This window comes from Polychytrium aggregatum (assembly GCF_025602895.1).
Source record: "Polychytrium aggregatum strain JEL109 chromosome Unknown BJ171scaffold_1, whole genome shotgun sequence".
NCBI lineage: Eukaryota > Fungi > Chytridiomycota > Chytridiomycetes > Polychytriales > Polychytrium > Polychytrium aggregatum.
Genome location: NW_026516203.1, coordinates 304140 through 320311, shown reverse-complemented (window position 1 = coordinate 320311; position 16172 = coordinate 304140). Strand labels below are relative to the sequence as shown.

The 16172-nt window shown below is 57.0% G+C and overlaps 4 protein-coding genes across 4 annotated transcripts; 1 reads left to right on the top strand and 3 right to left on the bottom strand.

Annotated features, from left to right (window-relative positions):
• Positions 1–187: 187 nt before the first annotated feature.
• BJ171DRAFT_484502 (symbiosis-related protein) lies at positions 188–1495 on the top strand. Its single transcript, XM_053108997.1, has 4 exons — positions 188–668; positions 853–915; positions 1048–1149; positions 1333–1495. The coding sequence occupies exons 1-4, from the start codon at positions 517–519 to the stop codon at positions 1370–1372; spliced, it is 357 nt and encodes a 118-aa protein (XP_052971672.1). The 5' UTR covers positions 188–516; the 3' UTR covers positions 1373–1495.
• Positions 1496–3594: 2099 nt separating this feature from the next.
• On the bottom strand, positions 3595–8426 carry BJ171DRAFT_594631 (male sterility protein-domain-containing protein). Its single transcript, XM_053114535.1, has 11 exons — positions 7740–8426; positions 7544–7603; positions 7265–7437; positions 7103–7115; positions 6923–7001; positions 6703–6852; positions 6450–6626; positions 6049–6380; positions 4627–5969; positions 4288–4480; positions 3595–4160 (listed from the first exon to the last, which is right to left on the bottom strand). The coding sequence occupies exons 1-11, from the start codon at positions 8240–8242 to the stop codon at positions 3812–3814; spliced, it is 3372 nt and encodes a 1123-aa protein (XP_052971671.1). The 5' UTR covers positions 8243–8426; the 3' UTR covers positions 3595–3811.
• Positions 8427–10878: 2452 nt separating this feature from the next.
• BJ171DRAFT_418246 (Presenilin-domain-containing protein) lies at positions 10879–12423 on the bottom strand (the record flags this gene model as incomplete). The annotated part of the gene is made up of 5 exons (XM_053107332.1): positions 10879–11147; positions 11301–11412; positions 11807–11943; positions 12029–12101; positions 12262–12423. Coding segments are annotated over 5 exons (753 nt in total), but the record flags the coding sequence as incomplete, so codon positions are not given.
• A 2032-nt stretch (positions 12424–14455) lies between these two features.
• Positions 14456–15915, bottom strand: BJ171DRAFT_484481 (P-loop containing nucleoside triphosphate hydrolase protein). The gene is made up of 4 exons (XM_053108996.1): positions 15760–15915; positions 15472–15586; positions 15218–15349; positions 14456–14937 (listed from the first exon to the last, which is right to left on the bottom strand). The coding sequence occupies exons 1-4, from the start codon at positions 15796–15798 to the stop codon at positions 14594–14596; spliced, it is 630 nt and encodes a 209-aa protein (XP_052971669.1). The 5' UTR covers positions 15799–15915; the 3' UTR covers positions 14456–14593.
• Positions 15916–16172: the final 257 nt, after the last annotated feature.

Genomic DNA, 16172 nt, shown 5'->3' with positions numbered 1-16172 from the left:
GCTCCGCCATCGCAGCGACCGCACGCGGGCACACTGCCCACCACGTTAGAGCCGGGATACCAATGCAGACAGAGCATCGTTTGGTGTCTGAGTCTGGCATGTGAGCCGTTCTGGACTGGGCAATCCAGGACGGGCACGCCAAGCAACAGCCCGAAGCGGCGGAGAGAAAGCGGGCCATGTCCGGCCGCGCCAGCCCCCCTCCCTCATCGCCCCGCCATCCACTCCACCATCCCAGGCCGCATCCCGTTTCCGTCGGCCGGTCGACAGCGCATTTCTCTGCCTGGGCAACTGGCGACCTCTCCTGCAAGCCAAGCGGGCTCGCACCTCCCAGCAACTCATCCTCGAAGTTGCATATCGACGGAAACCGACATCCTCGCCCATAGCCACCCCGCATCGAGTCATTTTTCCTCCCGAGCTGCCGGTGAAATATCACCCACCCCCGAGCACAAGCAACATCATCTCTAGTGCCTGAGTCGCATCCAGCGTTCCAAGCACAAGCTGCCTACCCGTTCCGCGATGGTCAGATCCAAATTCAAAGATGAGCATCCCTTTGAGAAGCGCAAGGCCGAGGCCGATCGCATCCGTCTCAAATATCCAGACCGCATTCCGTGCATCGTCGAGAAGGCTGAGAAGAGCGATATTGCCTCGATCGACAAGAAGAAATATCTGTGAGCCTCTGTGTCTCTGTGGGGCCCACAGCATTGCGTCCACTCGTTCGTCCAAGAACGGGATGCGGCTCAGTTAGCGTCTGGGTGTTGGCGTCGCTCGGTCGGTGGCCCGTGCCTCGACCGCTCACCCTTCTCATTCTTCTCTCCTCCTTATGAATCGAATGGGCGGCCGATAATCTGCCAGCGTTCCAAACGACTTGACCGTCGGCCAGTTCGTCTATGTCATCCGAAAGAGAATCAATCTCGCGTGAGTGGACGAGGCATCCATTTCGGATGCTTTGGTTGGGCGCAACTTGCTGGCGCAGAGGTCGCTCCGTCGAAGCCAGGGCTTGGAAACCGGACGAGATAACAGCCGACTCACCGACTGCAATCCATACAGCCCGGAGAAGGCCATATTTGTCTTTGTCAACAACATCCTGCCGCCCTCGGCCTCGCTGCTGACACAGGTCTATCAGGAGCACAAGGATGAAGATGGATTTCTGTATGTTATAGAGCTGTGTCAAGCTCGCGGCATTTGTGTCGTGAGGGGACGTGCAATCCCGCATAAGAGTCCCAACCGAAGCAAGAAGCGATCATCTGGATGAGCACATTCTTAGCGGCATACTGGAAGAGCAGCAGGTGGCTGACTGAACACTGACTAAATAGCGTGCTGCCACCCACACAGGTACATTGTATACTCAAGCGAGAACACATTCGGCAATTAAGTACGTCATCAAGCCTTCAGTTCGCACGAAGTTGTAGCGATCGTCGCGACTCCATCTTAGCAATTCGAACCGATGTGATCGTGTGTGGGCGCTGTGCTAAATACAAATGCAGCTTTACAACGAGGATGTTCTTCGATAGGAACGAGAGAGCGGAACAGATCACCTCGATGTGAGATCTCATGTTGCCAGACGGACGACCGCTTGATCCTCTGGGGCTGTCGTTGAGTGTCCTTATTCATTCGGCGCTGATTGTATTGGATATGACGAACAAAGAATATTGGGGGTTGTCGGAGGCACACTTGCAAACATGGAGGGATATATGGAGGGATGCATGGAGGGATGCATGGAGGGGTGCATGGAGGGTGAAGGTGCTGCATGCCCAGGGATGACTGATCGTGCCCCGGTTGCTGCCTCTGGATCGATTGTGGTGCTGGGTCGGCTGTTTGCGGCTGTTTGTGGCTGTTCCGGAGAGTGCTCCGTCTCTCAGGCGGGATGCGGATGCTCTCGAACATAGGATGCCTGGTGATTGCAGGCGCCAGCAGCCAGAGCAAAGCAAACATTGCCGATCGGCCAACAGAGCCGATACCCTCAACTGCATTGCCCTCAACTGCATTGCCCTCAACTGCATTGCCCTCAAGCGCCTTGTCTCCAACAGCGACACCAACAGCGACACCCAACAGAGATACCCATGCCGAGGCGGCGCCTCCATTCCCGCTCGCCACCAAAGACATTGCCTCCATGATACCCCTTGCGGCCCGCGAACCAGCCCTGCGCAAACGCGGTATCTCGCAGCCGCGCCACACGAGAGTGCGGACGCCTGCGATTGGCCAGGATCCGGGCGCTGGTCGCGACGATACCGGCTCGGTCGTTCTGTTGCCGCGGCTTCCGCAGAACAATCGGCGCCTCGCTTCGAACACCAGATCGTCGGTATCTCTGGCCGCGTCTGGCTTGCGTGCAGCCATGATGCATCGCCGCTCCCCCCCCCCCAGTCAAGACGGATATAAAAGGTCCTTGGATGGCCGGTCGGCTTCTGTCAGCATCGTCCTCTCGACACTGCCGGGTTCTCCACCGTTCCAGCGCCTCTGCTCAAGCCATCCACACATTCTTTGGTCTCCTTTCTCGTCTCGCCAACAGCCATGTACATCAACAACACATATATCATGGATGCTGTCAATAGCACCATCACCAACACCACTGCCGCTGCTAATGCGACCTCCACCTCCACCGGCGACGACTGCAATTGGATATGTAGGTTTCCACAGCCGTGATGCATTCTCGCTCCGGTGGAGCGTCATTGGCGGCCGCTCGGCCATGTCAGTTGCGAGGGAAAGCATCCGGGTCTGACTTGTCTCTGGTATCCTCCTTTGTCTCCAGGCTGGTTGTTCCGCCCCTCGCTGGCCGCCACGTGGCTTGAGGCGGCAATCCCTCTGATCGTTTTCATTTTGGTGGTCCTTTACGTTTTTTGTGTTTATATATGCCTGTGTCTTCGCTCCGCCTGTAGTCGACGCAAGTACCGAAACTCATTCGAATCAACGAGAGTGGTTCAGATCTGAGCCGAGGGCGGTCCTGTCAGCGACAGAAAGCACCGGCTGTCGCGGCATTCAGCAGCTGTGCGGCGCTGGCCATGTATATTTGTGGTGCTCGTCTGTCGGCCCGCCCTGTTCTCGTTCGCCGTCCCCACTCTGTGGGACTGCTGCGTCCAAGTTTGATCACTTGTCTCCGGCCTCATCTCCCTTTACTTCTTCGCACACATATCTTGTGTTTCCATTGCACTAATACATACTCAGCTCTGCATCGATCTCGATCCCAATCTCATTCTGGAGGGTGTGGTGAAGTTGGTGTCTTCTTCGAGGGCCAGAGTGGGACTCGGTGGATCACACACACAGACTTCGTCGAGGCCAGCACCTCAGTCCAGTTGCACAACACATCCCAGACGGACCGAGCCTTGCCTCTCCGCCCAGAACCAGGGATATAAGGGCGGTGACGCTCTTCTTGCTTGCGGTAGAAGTGGATCAATCTCCACCGAACGCTGTCCTGGAAAATCTTTCCGAGGTGTAGTTGCTGCTGCCTCACGTAAATTGGAGGGAGCAAGTGTTATGGACAATCGTCGTGTCGCCATGTGCGGCAATCGGTATCGAAGGGGTCCCGATCGTCGATATGACCACACTGGGCTGCAGAAGGCAATCCCAGTGCGGTCTGGGAAGTTCGCTGTCCTGTCACGGTCAGTCTCAGCAAATCAATCGTGTTCACATCAGAAGACTCAGACAGGACTTGACCAAAGACCAATATCATGGAAGCGAAGGGAGCGGATCAATCGAGTGATCCGCCGTTTATAGATGAAACGAAAGGAAAAGAAAGAAAATGAAAGAAAAGACTCAACCAGAAAGGAAGAGGAACGAAACAACCTGATCAATCTATTGCTGAATCACGGTCCGCTGATCAGTTGCGGCCGGTGCGGGTGAAGATGCTGACTTCGGGATACTCGTCGTCCTTGAGCTCGCTCGACGGTTGGATGGGGTTGGGAAGGAAGCGAGCATGGTTCAAGTAGCTGAGACACTTCTTGGCGATCAGCACAGTCGAGGGACAGGGCGTTGGGTAGATCGAGCGGGTGTTGGCGTTGTCGATCTTGATGGACATGTCCATCATCATGTGCATGAGCGGGAACAGGGCATTTTGGTTGTACAAGGGGTTGGTGGAAAGGATGTACTTGAACTTCTCACGAGTTTCAAAGAGGACGGGCCAGCCAAAGGAATTGACAATCTCGAACAGCTTGGTCTCAGTGAGGACACTTTTGGAGTGAGTGAGTTAGTCAGTCGTCAGAGTCGGAATCTACCATCCACATCACACTCACACACACTCACACTCACACTCACACTCACACTCACACTCACACTCACACTCCACACATTCCTCACCTGTGCTCCGAGTCGCTGATGTGGAACACAAACTTGGACAGGGACTCCTCCGAGCCGGCAATCTCGGCGACCACCTTGGCGACGTGGTCAACGGGATCTATGGTCATCGTGACGGGAGTGGCATACGACGGAGCAACACCGAGTTGGATGCATCCCTTGACATATCGCCAGATGTAGTCATCAGAGTTGGACACTGGAGCGATGGAGGGTGTGAAGGTGTCAGTTGGTGTCAGTTGGTGGATGAGTGGCACTTGACAATCGAGACCATCGATTCATGGCCAGTTCATATGAGCGAATGAGACATCTCCATCACATCACACCACACCACACTCGACTCACCTCCGTACTGGCTGTCGCCGGCAATGACGGCTGGGCGAATGATCGTCACCGGCACTCCCCTCGATCGTGCCTTGTTGATCAGCTGTTCAGAGACCCATTTGGTCTGGCCATACCCGCCAGAGATGTTCCAGGCCGAATAGATCTTCTCCTTGAGAGGTTCGTTGGAACTCTTGGCCATCGGGATCGTACCGATGGTCGAGATGTAGTGCAGCGGCTTCAGGTGGTGGGTTGTGGCCAGTCTCAGGGCCGTCGCCGTGCTGAGGACGTTGGGTCCCTTGAGTCTGTCATAGTCGAACAGCCAGTGGACCTCGGCGCCGTTGTGGACAATCATGTCGGTCTCCTCGCTGATCTCCTTCCATCGCTCGTCCGAGAGTCCCCACTTGTCCTGTGACAGATCGCCGCACAGTCCGATGAATCGGTCGCGCACATCGTACCGCGGATCGCCAGCCATTCTCGATGCTATCACCAATTTGGAGGCATTGGTGAAAATCCGGGTGAATGCTAATTGTTCGTTCTGGGCTCGCACGAGGCAGTAGATCTTGGCACGGGGGAACTTGTGGGCCAGCTCAAAGACCAGGAAGGCACCGAGGAAGCCAGTGGCACCGGTCAGAACGATGCCACGAGGGTCATTGGGATAGACAAACGGAGGAAGACCCTCGGTCGTCACACTCGCATCGTCGAGTTTAATGGCCTCAGCGGCCAGATCAACAGTCGGGGGGATCATCGGTTTGTCGTCGAGTATGTCGACGACCAGCTGGGCGACATCGAGCGGCGTCATTCCGTTCGACAGCAGGATCAGCGGTGAGATCTCGACATCAAACTCGTCCTTGATGGCGAGGGCGAGGCGGCTGACACTCAGCGAGTCAAAACCGACACCGCCGATGTAGTAGTTGCGGCCGTCGAGGGAAACAATGTCGAGGATCTGGCTGCCGAGCGTGGAGATCTTGGCGGCAGTGCGAGACAGGGGAGTGTCCTCGATAATGAGAGGCGGATAGACAACCGACTTGCCAAAGTACTTGGCGTGCTCGGCGATGCGCCTGAGCTTCTTGAGGTCGCGCTTGTCCGAGTCGTTGAAGGGGAACTCGTGAAGTTCGAAGACGTTGTGGATCGGGAACTTAGCGACGTTCTCGAGGGTAAAAAAGTCCTCGACGACACGAATCATCTCGCTGGGAGCAGTATCGATGTCGGATCCCTTCTGAAGGACGTAAAGCATCACGATCTGCTTCTCGGAGGTTTGGACAAAGGTGCAATCGCTGATGGTTTTGGACATGTGCTGGAGAACCAACTCCTCGAGGGCGTTGAGGTCGACATAGACGCCGTTGACCTTGATCTTCTGGTCGAATCTGAAGAGGTTGGCGAGATGAATATCCTCACATGGAAGCGCTTACCACCCCATGACGCTATTACTGTCATCGACCTCACCTTCCAATCACAGTGAACTGGTTCTCGCCAGTCATTTCGACCCAGTCCATGGTGCAGACGCGGGGCGAGCCGTCTTCGAGGAAACCAAAGGGTGCGAGCTTGTTGTTGGGATCAGCGTTGACAAAGTTGGGATGGTTCTTCGCATGATGATCCTTGTCGACGGCAAAGACGAGTACGCCGCTCTTGGAGACCTTCTGGTCGACGATGTTTCCCTCCTCGTCAAAGAGGAGACAGCGCACTCCTGGCGTAACGAGTCTATACTCCAGATGCTTTGGAGGAGCCGGGACTCCTGCGGGAAGACGAAGGAGAGAGAAGGCGCCAACAAGTCCGGACTTGGAGCAGAGAGATTGATGGTCAACGCCAGCGGAAATGCTTGGCAATGCGACCAGGATTCAATTTACCTCGCTCGAGCCGTATCCCAGGTCGATGATTGCGTTGGGGAAGAGGGCCCTGGCTTTCTGCACGACACTCAGAGGGACTAGTTCCGAGCCCATCGAGACCTTCTTTGTCTTTGCCCACTGGACGTTTGGGTTCGAGGCAAGGGCGACTTTGATTGTCATTTTCATGAAGGACGGCGTCTGGTTGGGCAAGCACCGCGGGTTAGTTTATGCGCACACGGTATCGCATCGCTCTCATAACGATCGGTTTGCCTACCAGGAACAGGTACGAAAGATCATCATCCAGCATTCTGACGATCCTCTTGACTTTATCCACAGTGTTGGGAGTTGGCTCAGGAATCCAGAGCGATCCCTTCAGATTCAACACACAAAGAATAAGGCCTAGAGCTGAAAGGAAGGAGGGGGCCTTTGGAACCGAAGGAACTTTAGTGAACATACTAACGCCATATGCATGTGTTGGGTTGCTCGGCGCTAACCTGGCAGAGGCCGGCAGAGCACTGAGGGATGCCAAGTGATGGTCTGAGCACGGTCGCCACCATGTGGGAATACTTGAATCTGGAGTTGGGAGCAAGTCAGTCGCAGTCCGAAGCTGAGCCTCAAGGACTGCAGTAACGCAGCGATGCAATAACACAGCGGAGCCGGTCTATGCCACTTACGACTTGGGAATGCCTGGCGACAGGACATTTGACTATCAGTATCACATGTCGTAGGCACAGTTACTCGGTTCGCCATCGACACTTTGATGCTATATCGTGTTTGCTCACAGCTCGGTCACCAAGATTCATCACCCGATCACCCGCCCCGCTAGGATCACACACCTGTCGTTCCGGAGGTGCAGGCATATGCCACAGACCCATCAAGGGGCTCACAGACTTCGAGGGACGGAGGTGGAGCGTCGTCCAGCACTTGGAACGTGGTGGCATCGACCAACGTCACGCCTTCGGTGTGACCAGGCTTGGTATGGTGGTAGAGGATGAACTTGATTGCATGTCTGTCGGTCGGTGGTGGTGTGAGTGTCAGATCGGGATCGAGCATAGCTGGCTCGACTCAACCAGGAACTAGTCAGCCCGTCTTCACGATAGCAACCAGGGACATACCTCTCGCACAGGCCCTTGCGGGCTGCAGGAGGCAGGTTGAGGGCAAGGTTGAGTGTTTTCCTGGATGGAGGGAGGATCAAGAGACAGGTGAGACTCGACCCTTGACATGGCAGAGAACAAGGGCTGGGCATGTCCCTTGCTTGAATTGATGTTCACGACTCCACATCAAAACATCACACCGACAGCTGATACTCACTTGCCCAGCATCCACACAGCGAACGAGTAGATCACCCAGCTGGCTTCGGCCTCGCAGAAGGTGCCGATGACTTCATGGCCGTCGTCGTTCCAGCCAGGGAGAGCCTTGAGAGCCTGGGCGACCGAGTATGCCTGCTTCCACACACGGAGATAGCTGAGTCGCTCCGAGATGCCGCTCTCGTAGGTGTTGATCAGGAGGGCATCGGGCTCGTCGCGGGCAGTGTTAATGAGACACTCGACAGGATGGAGCCAGGGGCCAAAGGGATCGGTCGGAGGGGACTTTGGCTGCTGGGAGACAGGGGTCTGGGTCTGGGTTTGAATGTCAGCGGGTTGGGCGGCCGGGGGCTGAGGCTGAGGCTGCTCGGAGATAGGAGGCTGGGCTTGCGGGGTTTGGTGGGAGACAGAGGACCCCGTCTGCTCCGAGACAGTGGTGCGCTCGGAGACGCCTCGGTCCTTGGGCGGGGTCGCGAGCCCTCCAAAACAACAGGAGATGGCCCGGAGCATGGTGGAGAAGCGGGACGGGGGAGGTGGAGGTGTGCCGATACCAAAGGAAACCCGGAGGGCGACGAAGGAGCCGAAACGACAAAAGGAGACGAGGGGAAAGGGCCAAGCGACCCATTATACCCGCCGAGCGGCGCCTGTGCTTCGAGGGTGGGCAGGACTGAGCGGACTCGGTACTGCCCAGGACGAGTCCATTGGACACAACCTTGCTGCTCTGGCGCACCGAAGACATAACCCACTTTTATGGGGCCTGCACGCGCTCCGCTGTTCGCCCCATGGCGAGATGTGCTCGTGGCATCTGGAGGGCCGACGGCTGGTTCGACATGAAAACCTTGAACCGATCACACTTTTGAATGGAGCTGTCCAGGTCACGTTGAATGTGAAGACTGTGCTCCCAAACAAACAACTGGGGCGTAGAGGACCGCAATCGAGACCGTGGCATTTCGTTTTGACAGCAAGCAACTATGAATCGACAGGCTTTCCGCTGAGATGTCGACAACATGAACCCAGTCAGTCCTTCGTCACTGCGAACCAGCATCCTGTTCGTGCCGGGGATCATCCTTGCTTATACTCCAAGCGGATTGTTTGAACGAAGGATCCTGGAGTTGAGCAAATGGATTTGTCTAAGCCGGATCTGAGCCACGAGCTCGCCGGATCTGGTTCTGGGCGGAGAGGCAAGGCTCGGTCCGTCTGGGATGTGTTGTGCAACTGGACTGAGGTGCTGGCCTCGACGAAGTCTGTGTGTGTGATCCACCGAGTCCCACTCTGGCCCTCGAAGAAGACACCAACTTCACCACACCCTCCAGAATGAGATTGGGATCGAGATCGATGCAGAGCTGAGTATGTATTAGTGCAATGGAAACACAAGATATGTGTGCGAAGAAGTAAAGGGAGATGAGGCCGGAGACAAGTGATCAAACTTGGACGCAGCAGTCCCACAGAGTGGGGACGGCGAACGAGAACAGGGCGGGCCGACAGACGAGCACCACAAATATACATGGCCAGCGCCGCACAGCTGCTGAATGCCGCGACAGCCGGTGCTTTCTGTCGCTGACAGGACCGCCCTCGGCTCAGATCTGAACCACTCTCGTTGATTCGAATGAGTTTCGGTACTTGCGTCGACTACAGGCGGAGCGAAGACACAGGCATATATAAACACAAAAAACGTAAAGGACCACCAAAATGAAAACGATCAGAGGGATTGCCGCCTCAAGCCACGTGGCGGCCAGCGAGGGGCGGAACAACCAGCCTGGAGACAAAGGAGGATACCAGAGACAAGTCAGACCCGGATGCTTTCCCTCGCAACTGACATGGCCGAGCGGCCGCCAATGACGCTCCACCGGAGCGAGAATGCATCACGGCTGTGGAAACCTACATATCCAATTGCAGTCGTCGCCGGTGGAGGTGGAGGTCGCATTAGCAGCGGCAGTGGTGTTGGTGATGGTGCTATTGACAGCATCCATGATATATGTGTTGTTGATGTACATGGCTGTTGGCGAGACGAGAAAGGAGACCAAAGAATGTGTGGATGGCTTGAGCAGAGGCGCTGGAACGGTGGAGAACCCGGCAGTGTCGAGAGGACGATGCTGACAGAAGCCGACCGGCCATCCAAGGACCTTTTATATCCGTCTTGACTGGGGGGGGGGAGCGGCGATGCATCATGGCTGCACGCAAGCCAGACGCGGCCAGAGATACCGACGATCTGGTGTTCGAAGCGAGGCGCCGATTGTTCTGCGGAAGCCGCGGCAACAGAACGACCGAGCCGGTATCGTCGCGACCAGCGCCCGGATCCTGGCCAATCGCAGGCGTCCGCACTCTCGTGTGGCGCGGCTGCGAGATACCGCGTTTGCGCAGGGCTGGTTCGCGGGCCGCAAGGGGTATCATGGAGGCAATGTCTTTGGTGGCGAGCGGGAATGGAGGCGCCGCCTCGGCATGGGTATCTCTGTTGGGTGTCGCTGTTGGTGTCGCTGTTGGAGACAAGGCGCTTGAGGGCAATGCAGTTGAGGGCAATGCAGTTGAGGGCAATGCAGTTGAGGGTATCGGCTCTGTTGGCCGATCGGCAATGTTTGCTTTGCTCTGGCTGCTGGCGCCTGCAATCACCAGGCATCCTATGTTCGAGAGCATCCGCATCCCGCCTGAGAGACGGAGCACTCTCCGGAACAGCCACAAACAGCCGCAAACAGCCGACCCAGCACCACAATCGATCCAGAGGCAGCAACCGGGGCACGATCAGTCATCCCTGGGCATGCAGCACCTTCACCCTCCATGCACCCCTCCATGCACCCCTCCATCACCCAACCAACCGCCAGCAGCCAGCCATGGACTTTCCTCAGCGGCCCACCTTCCATCGACACGGCGGCAGTTGATATTAGGCAATGGACAGTGCCATCAGCGTCATCAGGAATCACAATATGGAGTATCCGTGTTCTTTATAGGACAGGTGCAAGATACAGGCAACCTCGCACGACAAAGGCCAAGTACAGCACGTGAAACAAAACAACAGCCTGAAGCAGCCCCGATCCTGTGAATGACATTGCTGACGGCCGGGAGCGCCAACTTCTATTCAGACACGCCAGTGCAACTTTTCAATTGAGACTCTTTCGGTTATCCTTCCATTAGTATGACCATTGTGCCACACTCTATACGTATATCATGCCTCCGTTCATGCCCTTGCCGACGATCAGCGCGCTGCTCAGCGAGATGCTGGGAGGCGGGGACAGTTGCACCAGATCGATCATGAACGGCGTCAGGACAATCGACGATACGAAATAGAACAGCACGCCAAAGGCAATGCTGATCGGCAGCGCAGGTAGCGCTCTTCGGTAAATCACCAGCAGGAAAATGGTGGTGTTGAGGCCAGTCAGGACAGCAACCATGCAGGCGATTGTCGTGATCCAGTCGAAGAGCGCTGGATGCATTTGAAACAGATTTGGGAGTTGCAATGAGTGAGTGCCATCAGCGAGTCGGCGCCCAGTGCTTGTCCCGTGGCGGTGGATACCACACTGCTCAGCATCGACAACATCCAAACAAATCGGGATTGTTCCCAAGTGCAGCAACTCACCTGCTCGGCCGATCAAGACGCTGTAAAAGACAAAATCGCCGAGACCGAGCTTGAGGCCGTTTTTCTCGTCGTCTTCCTCATCCTCGTCCTGATTCTCGGGCTCTGCGCCTTCCTCAACAACTACTTCGCCATGACGAGGAGCTTGGCTTGGGGCGGTGCCGGCCGGCAGCGGGGAAGTTCGTCTCTCCGATCGGTCAGTCACCGGCAGAGAGGTTAACTCGCGGTCCTCGTCATACTCCGAAAGTGAGAACTTGGATTTTGGCGACGGGTTGGCGAGGAACCTGGTGTCGTCGACCGAGTGCAGCACGGCTTGTGGCGGCTGGATTGGGGACGGCCGCCGCTCCGAAGGCAGTGTCTCGGGAGGACTGGCCATCATCCAAACCATAACTGAAGAACACAAGTCGCAGTCGAGCATTGTCAGTGGTCGGAAATCGCCGGCGACACGGGAATGCCTGCGTGCTCTCTGCCATAATCCCGCCGCTGGTCGATCAAGCCGCTCCGTCAACAGTAGAGGCGGCGTTTGCGCTGCGGCAGCAAGCCGTGATACCTGAATACAACAGAGCTGGAATCTCCCGATCTTCCTTCTTGGCCGTTTCTATCAGCACACGGAGCGGACCAAACGGGCACAGCACCGCAATCAAGTCTGGAGGGTTTGGATGGACAGATGCATGGAGGTCAGCGCGAGTTCGTTCAGGAGTCGTAGAATCCAGGACACCGATCCGACATACCCCAAATCGCAAGGAGCACAAGCAGGATCCAAGTAGTCAGAGCGGGAGTTTGCGGGGTTGTCAGCGAATAGGCCTGTGCGAATGATCGGCGTGAATATGGGTCAGGAGAGACCACACCGTCGGCGCAAACACGATTGGATTACAATCAAGGCATGCGGAGAGTTTCGTCGGGTCGATCTCCAGCCGATCGATCGATCAAGCCGCAATTGACAGGGCGGTTACTTGAAGCGTACCATCATGCTACTCATCAAGACCAAGTAGATTTGCTGCAGATACAGCGGCCCTTTCCAGAAGATCATGGCGAGGCCGGCAACGACCAGATTCCAGAGACAAAAGCCGAAAGTGATCCAGTCGAACGGCACATTGTAGACGATCAGCAAACTGCTTCCGAGCAAGTATCCAAAGAGTCCGAGGAGACCGAGGACAATGACTCCAAAGATTGCATATAGGATCTGGTGTGCATCGCCCGAGGTTGTTCCACAGATCAAGGTCACATTTGGACGAGGCAAGATGGGTTGTTAGCACAGCCGTGGCCCTGGAGCAAATATGCTTGTGCCCCACTATCCAGACGAGTATATCGCCCTCTATAGTCTCGGGCCGCTATCATATTGTAATGTGTCACATGGCGGCGTATGGGGCCTAATATATACCTTCATGCATCCGTACTTGAAGAGCGCCACAATCACGAAGGTGGCGCCGATGATCTGAGCGAGATAGATGCCGGCGGTCTTGAGGGAGGCCAAGACAGCTGCGCTCGTGTCCGACCCAGACGATCCCGTCAAGTTGTCAATGTACGATGAACTTGACGGAGCTTCGTTTCTGTAACAAGTAGCAGCGGATACCAGCTTGGTTTAGAGGACAGCTCGGACATCATCAGCCCGAGGGTGTTCGTGAGCATCAGCGCATGCATACCCGGTGTCGTAGTAGTCGTTGGAGACCCGTGTGATCTTGACCCAGAACATTGCCAGGATGATGCATGCCACAACAGGCTTGATGATCATGTAGACTTGGTTTGTATAAAATATCATATCCTCGATTTGTTCGGCCGCGGTGTTGGAGGTCATTGTTGGACTGGGAGGCTGGAGGCGGACGATGGGTTAGTTTAGAGGCCGGCCGAGTGAAGCACATGCTTCCCACACAGTCGACATCATCGCAACCTTGAACATGCCTGATTGTCGATATCTTGCGAGCTGGAGTTGTTCAGCACATCCATTGGTATATCTGGGAGATGAGAGGGCGCTCAAAAGGTCAGGCATACTATCAGCCGCTCAAGGTCGGGCTTACTATCGGCTGCTCAAGGCAGCGCATAGCAACATGTACGAACGGCGGCAGGCCCAATCACACGGACCACAAGCCCCGGGGTCATGCACACACCTCCGTGGCTGGGATGGCTGTTGATGACCTGGGCAATGTTGCCTCGCCCGACCACTTTCTTTCCGACTCTGCGTTCGAGCGATGTTACGCCATGAGTCGACGATTGCTGCGAGACCGACAGCTCCATCGAAACCCGGGCGCTCTCGGGATCCGGCGGGGGCTCGGTTTCAGACTGATTCTTTCGCTTGACGCCACGGCAGACGAGCTTGTGGGACTTCCAGTCGGCGGTCTGGCACTCGGAGGAGCAGTAGTGGTATCCCGGCCCACAAAGCGAGCACATGTAATGGGCATCCTTCAGACAAACGACGCACTTTGGCGGCAGGGCACTGAAGGATGTGCCGGAGGAGGACGAGCCCTCGCCGTTGCTTGGAGCAGGCGACGACATTTCGGCGTCGATGGAGATCGATCCAAGTAGAGAGGAGAGTGGAGCTTTCTGCTGTCGGTTTGGATCTGTCTTGATTCGCTTGCGCTTGCCCCGAGGCTGTCGTTGGCAGCGAGGGAGGCAATATCAACTGGAGGGGCTGCAAGGGGCGAGCGCCAGGCCAGAGGCGACGACAGGACCAGAAACGGATGCCGAGGAGCTGGCCGGTGGGAGCGCAGGGGGAGAGTGACGACGATGTGCTGCTGGGAGAGGCAAGCGCTCGGATCGAACGATGCTTGGACCTGCTTGGACCTGCGTAGGCCTGCTCGGGATGCTGCCCAGGATGCGGCCCGGGATGCTGCTGAAGCTGCTGGTGCTTGGGTGGTTGCGCTGGCTCGGTTTTTGGACGGGGAGAACGGCGGATCCAGCCCGAGCCGAAGACCAACAAGCGGCGGGTCGGCGGCCTCGCTCGCCCTCGCGGCCTCTCGGCGAGAGCAAACAGCCGTGCGCTCTGCAGTCTGTGTGCTCTCGCTGTGTGGTCTCGCCGTGTTTGCGCCAAACACACGGGCGGCGTGGTGGCGGTGGGGCGGCGCACTGCCACACCACAGCCGTCCCGGGTTAGTACCGGCTGGCGATTGCAGTTCTCACAGTCGTCGCTCTGGCCCAGAACACAGAGCTGTCTATGGCCAAGGGTGGTCGCAGGCGATGGTATTTATTCACTTTGCCGTCGCCGTCTACATCGGGCGCCGTCTGTTTCGGGCTCTGCACGGCCCGAAAGACATCGGTACTGGATGGCATCCGGCTCTGATGCCGCCACTCACAGATGCTCCTCACGACAAGATCACGGTCTTGAGCTCGACATACGCCTTCTCGACGTCGTCGTTGACGATCACGGCATCGACAGAGCCAGGCTTGAGGCCCCATTCGAGCTCCCGCTTGGCCGCATCGAGGCGCTTGGCCAGGCTCTCTTCGTTCTCGGTTCCGCGGCCCTTCAGTCGCTTCTCCAGCTCTTGGACGTTGGGCGGGGCAATGAACACAAACAGCGGCTTGCCGCTGAGCTTTTGTTCGCCCGAGGCAAGCTGGCGCTGCAGGATCAGCACACCCTGCATATCGATGTCCAGGATGACGTTCTTGCCGGACGCCAGCACGTCCTCGATTGCGCGGTACGAGGTGCCTGGTTGATTGATTGTGGCAGAGGAATTGCTGTCAGCGACTGCATCGGCCGCGACAAACCTGCATCGCTGTCGGCCTCCCTCCTGCTGTTCTTGAAGCGCTGCTGCCAATGCTGATCCGCAGCGAATGATTTTTCGCTGGGTCGGTCCAACAGGCGACCGGATTCTCTCAATATCCTGGTGCATATCCAGGCGCAGATGTGATGGACTGGTTCTCCAACCAGACTCCTGAGTGGAATCACCGAGGGCTTCGTCAACGCTCCCCCCCTCTGGCTCGCTTACCGTAGATGTTGCCAGAGAACTCGGCGCTCTCGATGAACTTGCCGACGCTAATCTCCTGGAGCATGACTTCGCGCTCGACAAAGTGATAGTCTTTGCCGTTAACCTCACCGGGTCGGGGCTTGCGGGTCGTATCTGTTAGCAAGACCAATAGTGGGTTGGGGGGCTGTTAGACCAGATGAAGACGATGCGATCGTCGATCCCACCTCGCACGCCGCGCCGGCGGACAGAGCAAACTCCTTTCAGCCAACACTCACGAGAGACGCTGAAGCCGAACTTGTCTGGATACTCGGCAAAGAGTCGTTTGAGCAGCGTTGACTTGCCCGTGCCCGAGGGGCCGCACATCACGATGGGGCGCGGAGTGAAAGCGGCCTGGGGAGCGTGTGCAAGCGTCGTCAGCTGTGATATCTCTGGCATGTTGCGCTCCGGCTCCCTCTGGTCGCCGTTGGCATTTAACGGCCTCGGATTGTGGCTGGCCTGGGCGAGAGGTGGCCGGCTTTCCAGAGAGTCTGGCTGCCGGCCTCGGGTTGTCGGCTGGGACGTACCTGTTCCTTTCCGGCGCACTGGCAGGGCTCCGTCGACATTGCTGGCGGTGCGAGTTGAATTGAAATCGGTGCCAAGATCGAGAGAGAGGGCAAGGGGCAGCACGGGTGAGATGCAGCCGATAGATCTGGTCAAGAAACGCGAAGGCAAGGCCCTCGACCAGCCACGCCGGATCGACGTTCTCGGATCGACGGCCTCGAGATATCGCCGGCCTGGACCACCGGCTGATGCAGCAGCGCAATCCAGATCGCCGGCGGGCCGAGCCTACCCAGTGCAAGTACTGCTCCTGCCGAGCCGAGCCCAAACAGCGCCGCATGAGGCAAGATCCGAGGAAGCACAGCGACTGCTGGGCTAGCTCTGGGCAACTGGCGCATCCAGGACCTGACATATTGATGGACCAGGCGATGTTTTGGGA

Coding starts and splice junctions, on each gene's coding strand:
- BJ171DRAFT_594631 (XM_053114535.1), bottom strand. CDS start 8,242: ATGCTCCGGGCCATCTCCTGTTGTTTTGGAGGGCTCGCGACCCCGCCC. Junction 7,438..7,543: donor CGCAAGGGCCTGTGCGAGAG/GTATGTCCCTGG, acceptor ACCGACCGACAG/ACATGCAATCAAGTTCATCC. Junction 5,970..6,048: donor CAGTTCACTGTGATTGGAAG/GTGAGGTCGATG, acceptor CAACCTCTTCAG/ATTCGACCAGAAGATCAAGG.
- BJ171DRAFT_484481 (XM_053108996.1), bottom strand. CDS start 15,798: ATGTCGACGGAGCCCTGCCAGTGCGCCGGAAAGGAACAG. Junction 15,350..15,471: donor GTTCGGCTTCAGCGTCTCTC/GTGAGTGTTGGC, acceptor TCTTGCTAACAG/ATACGACCCGCAAGCCCCGA. Junction 14,938..15,217: donor GTTCTCTGGCAACATCTACG/GTAAGCGAGCCA, acceptor TCAATCAACCAG/GCACCTCGTACCGCGCAATC.
- BJ171DRAFT_484502 (XM_053108997.1), top strand. CDS start 517: ATGGTCAGATCCAAATTCAAAGATGAGCATCCCTTTGAGAAGCGCAAG. Junction 916..1,047: donor CGAAAGAGAATCAATCTCGC/GTGAGTGGACGA, acceptor CAATCCATACAG/CCCGGAGAAGGCCATATTTG. Junction 1,150..1,332: donor AAGGATGAAGATGGATTTCT/GTATGTTATAGA, acceptor CCACCCACACAG/GTACATTGTATACTCAAGCG.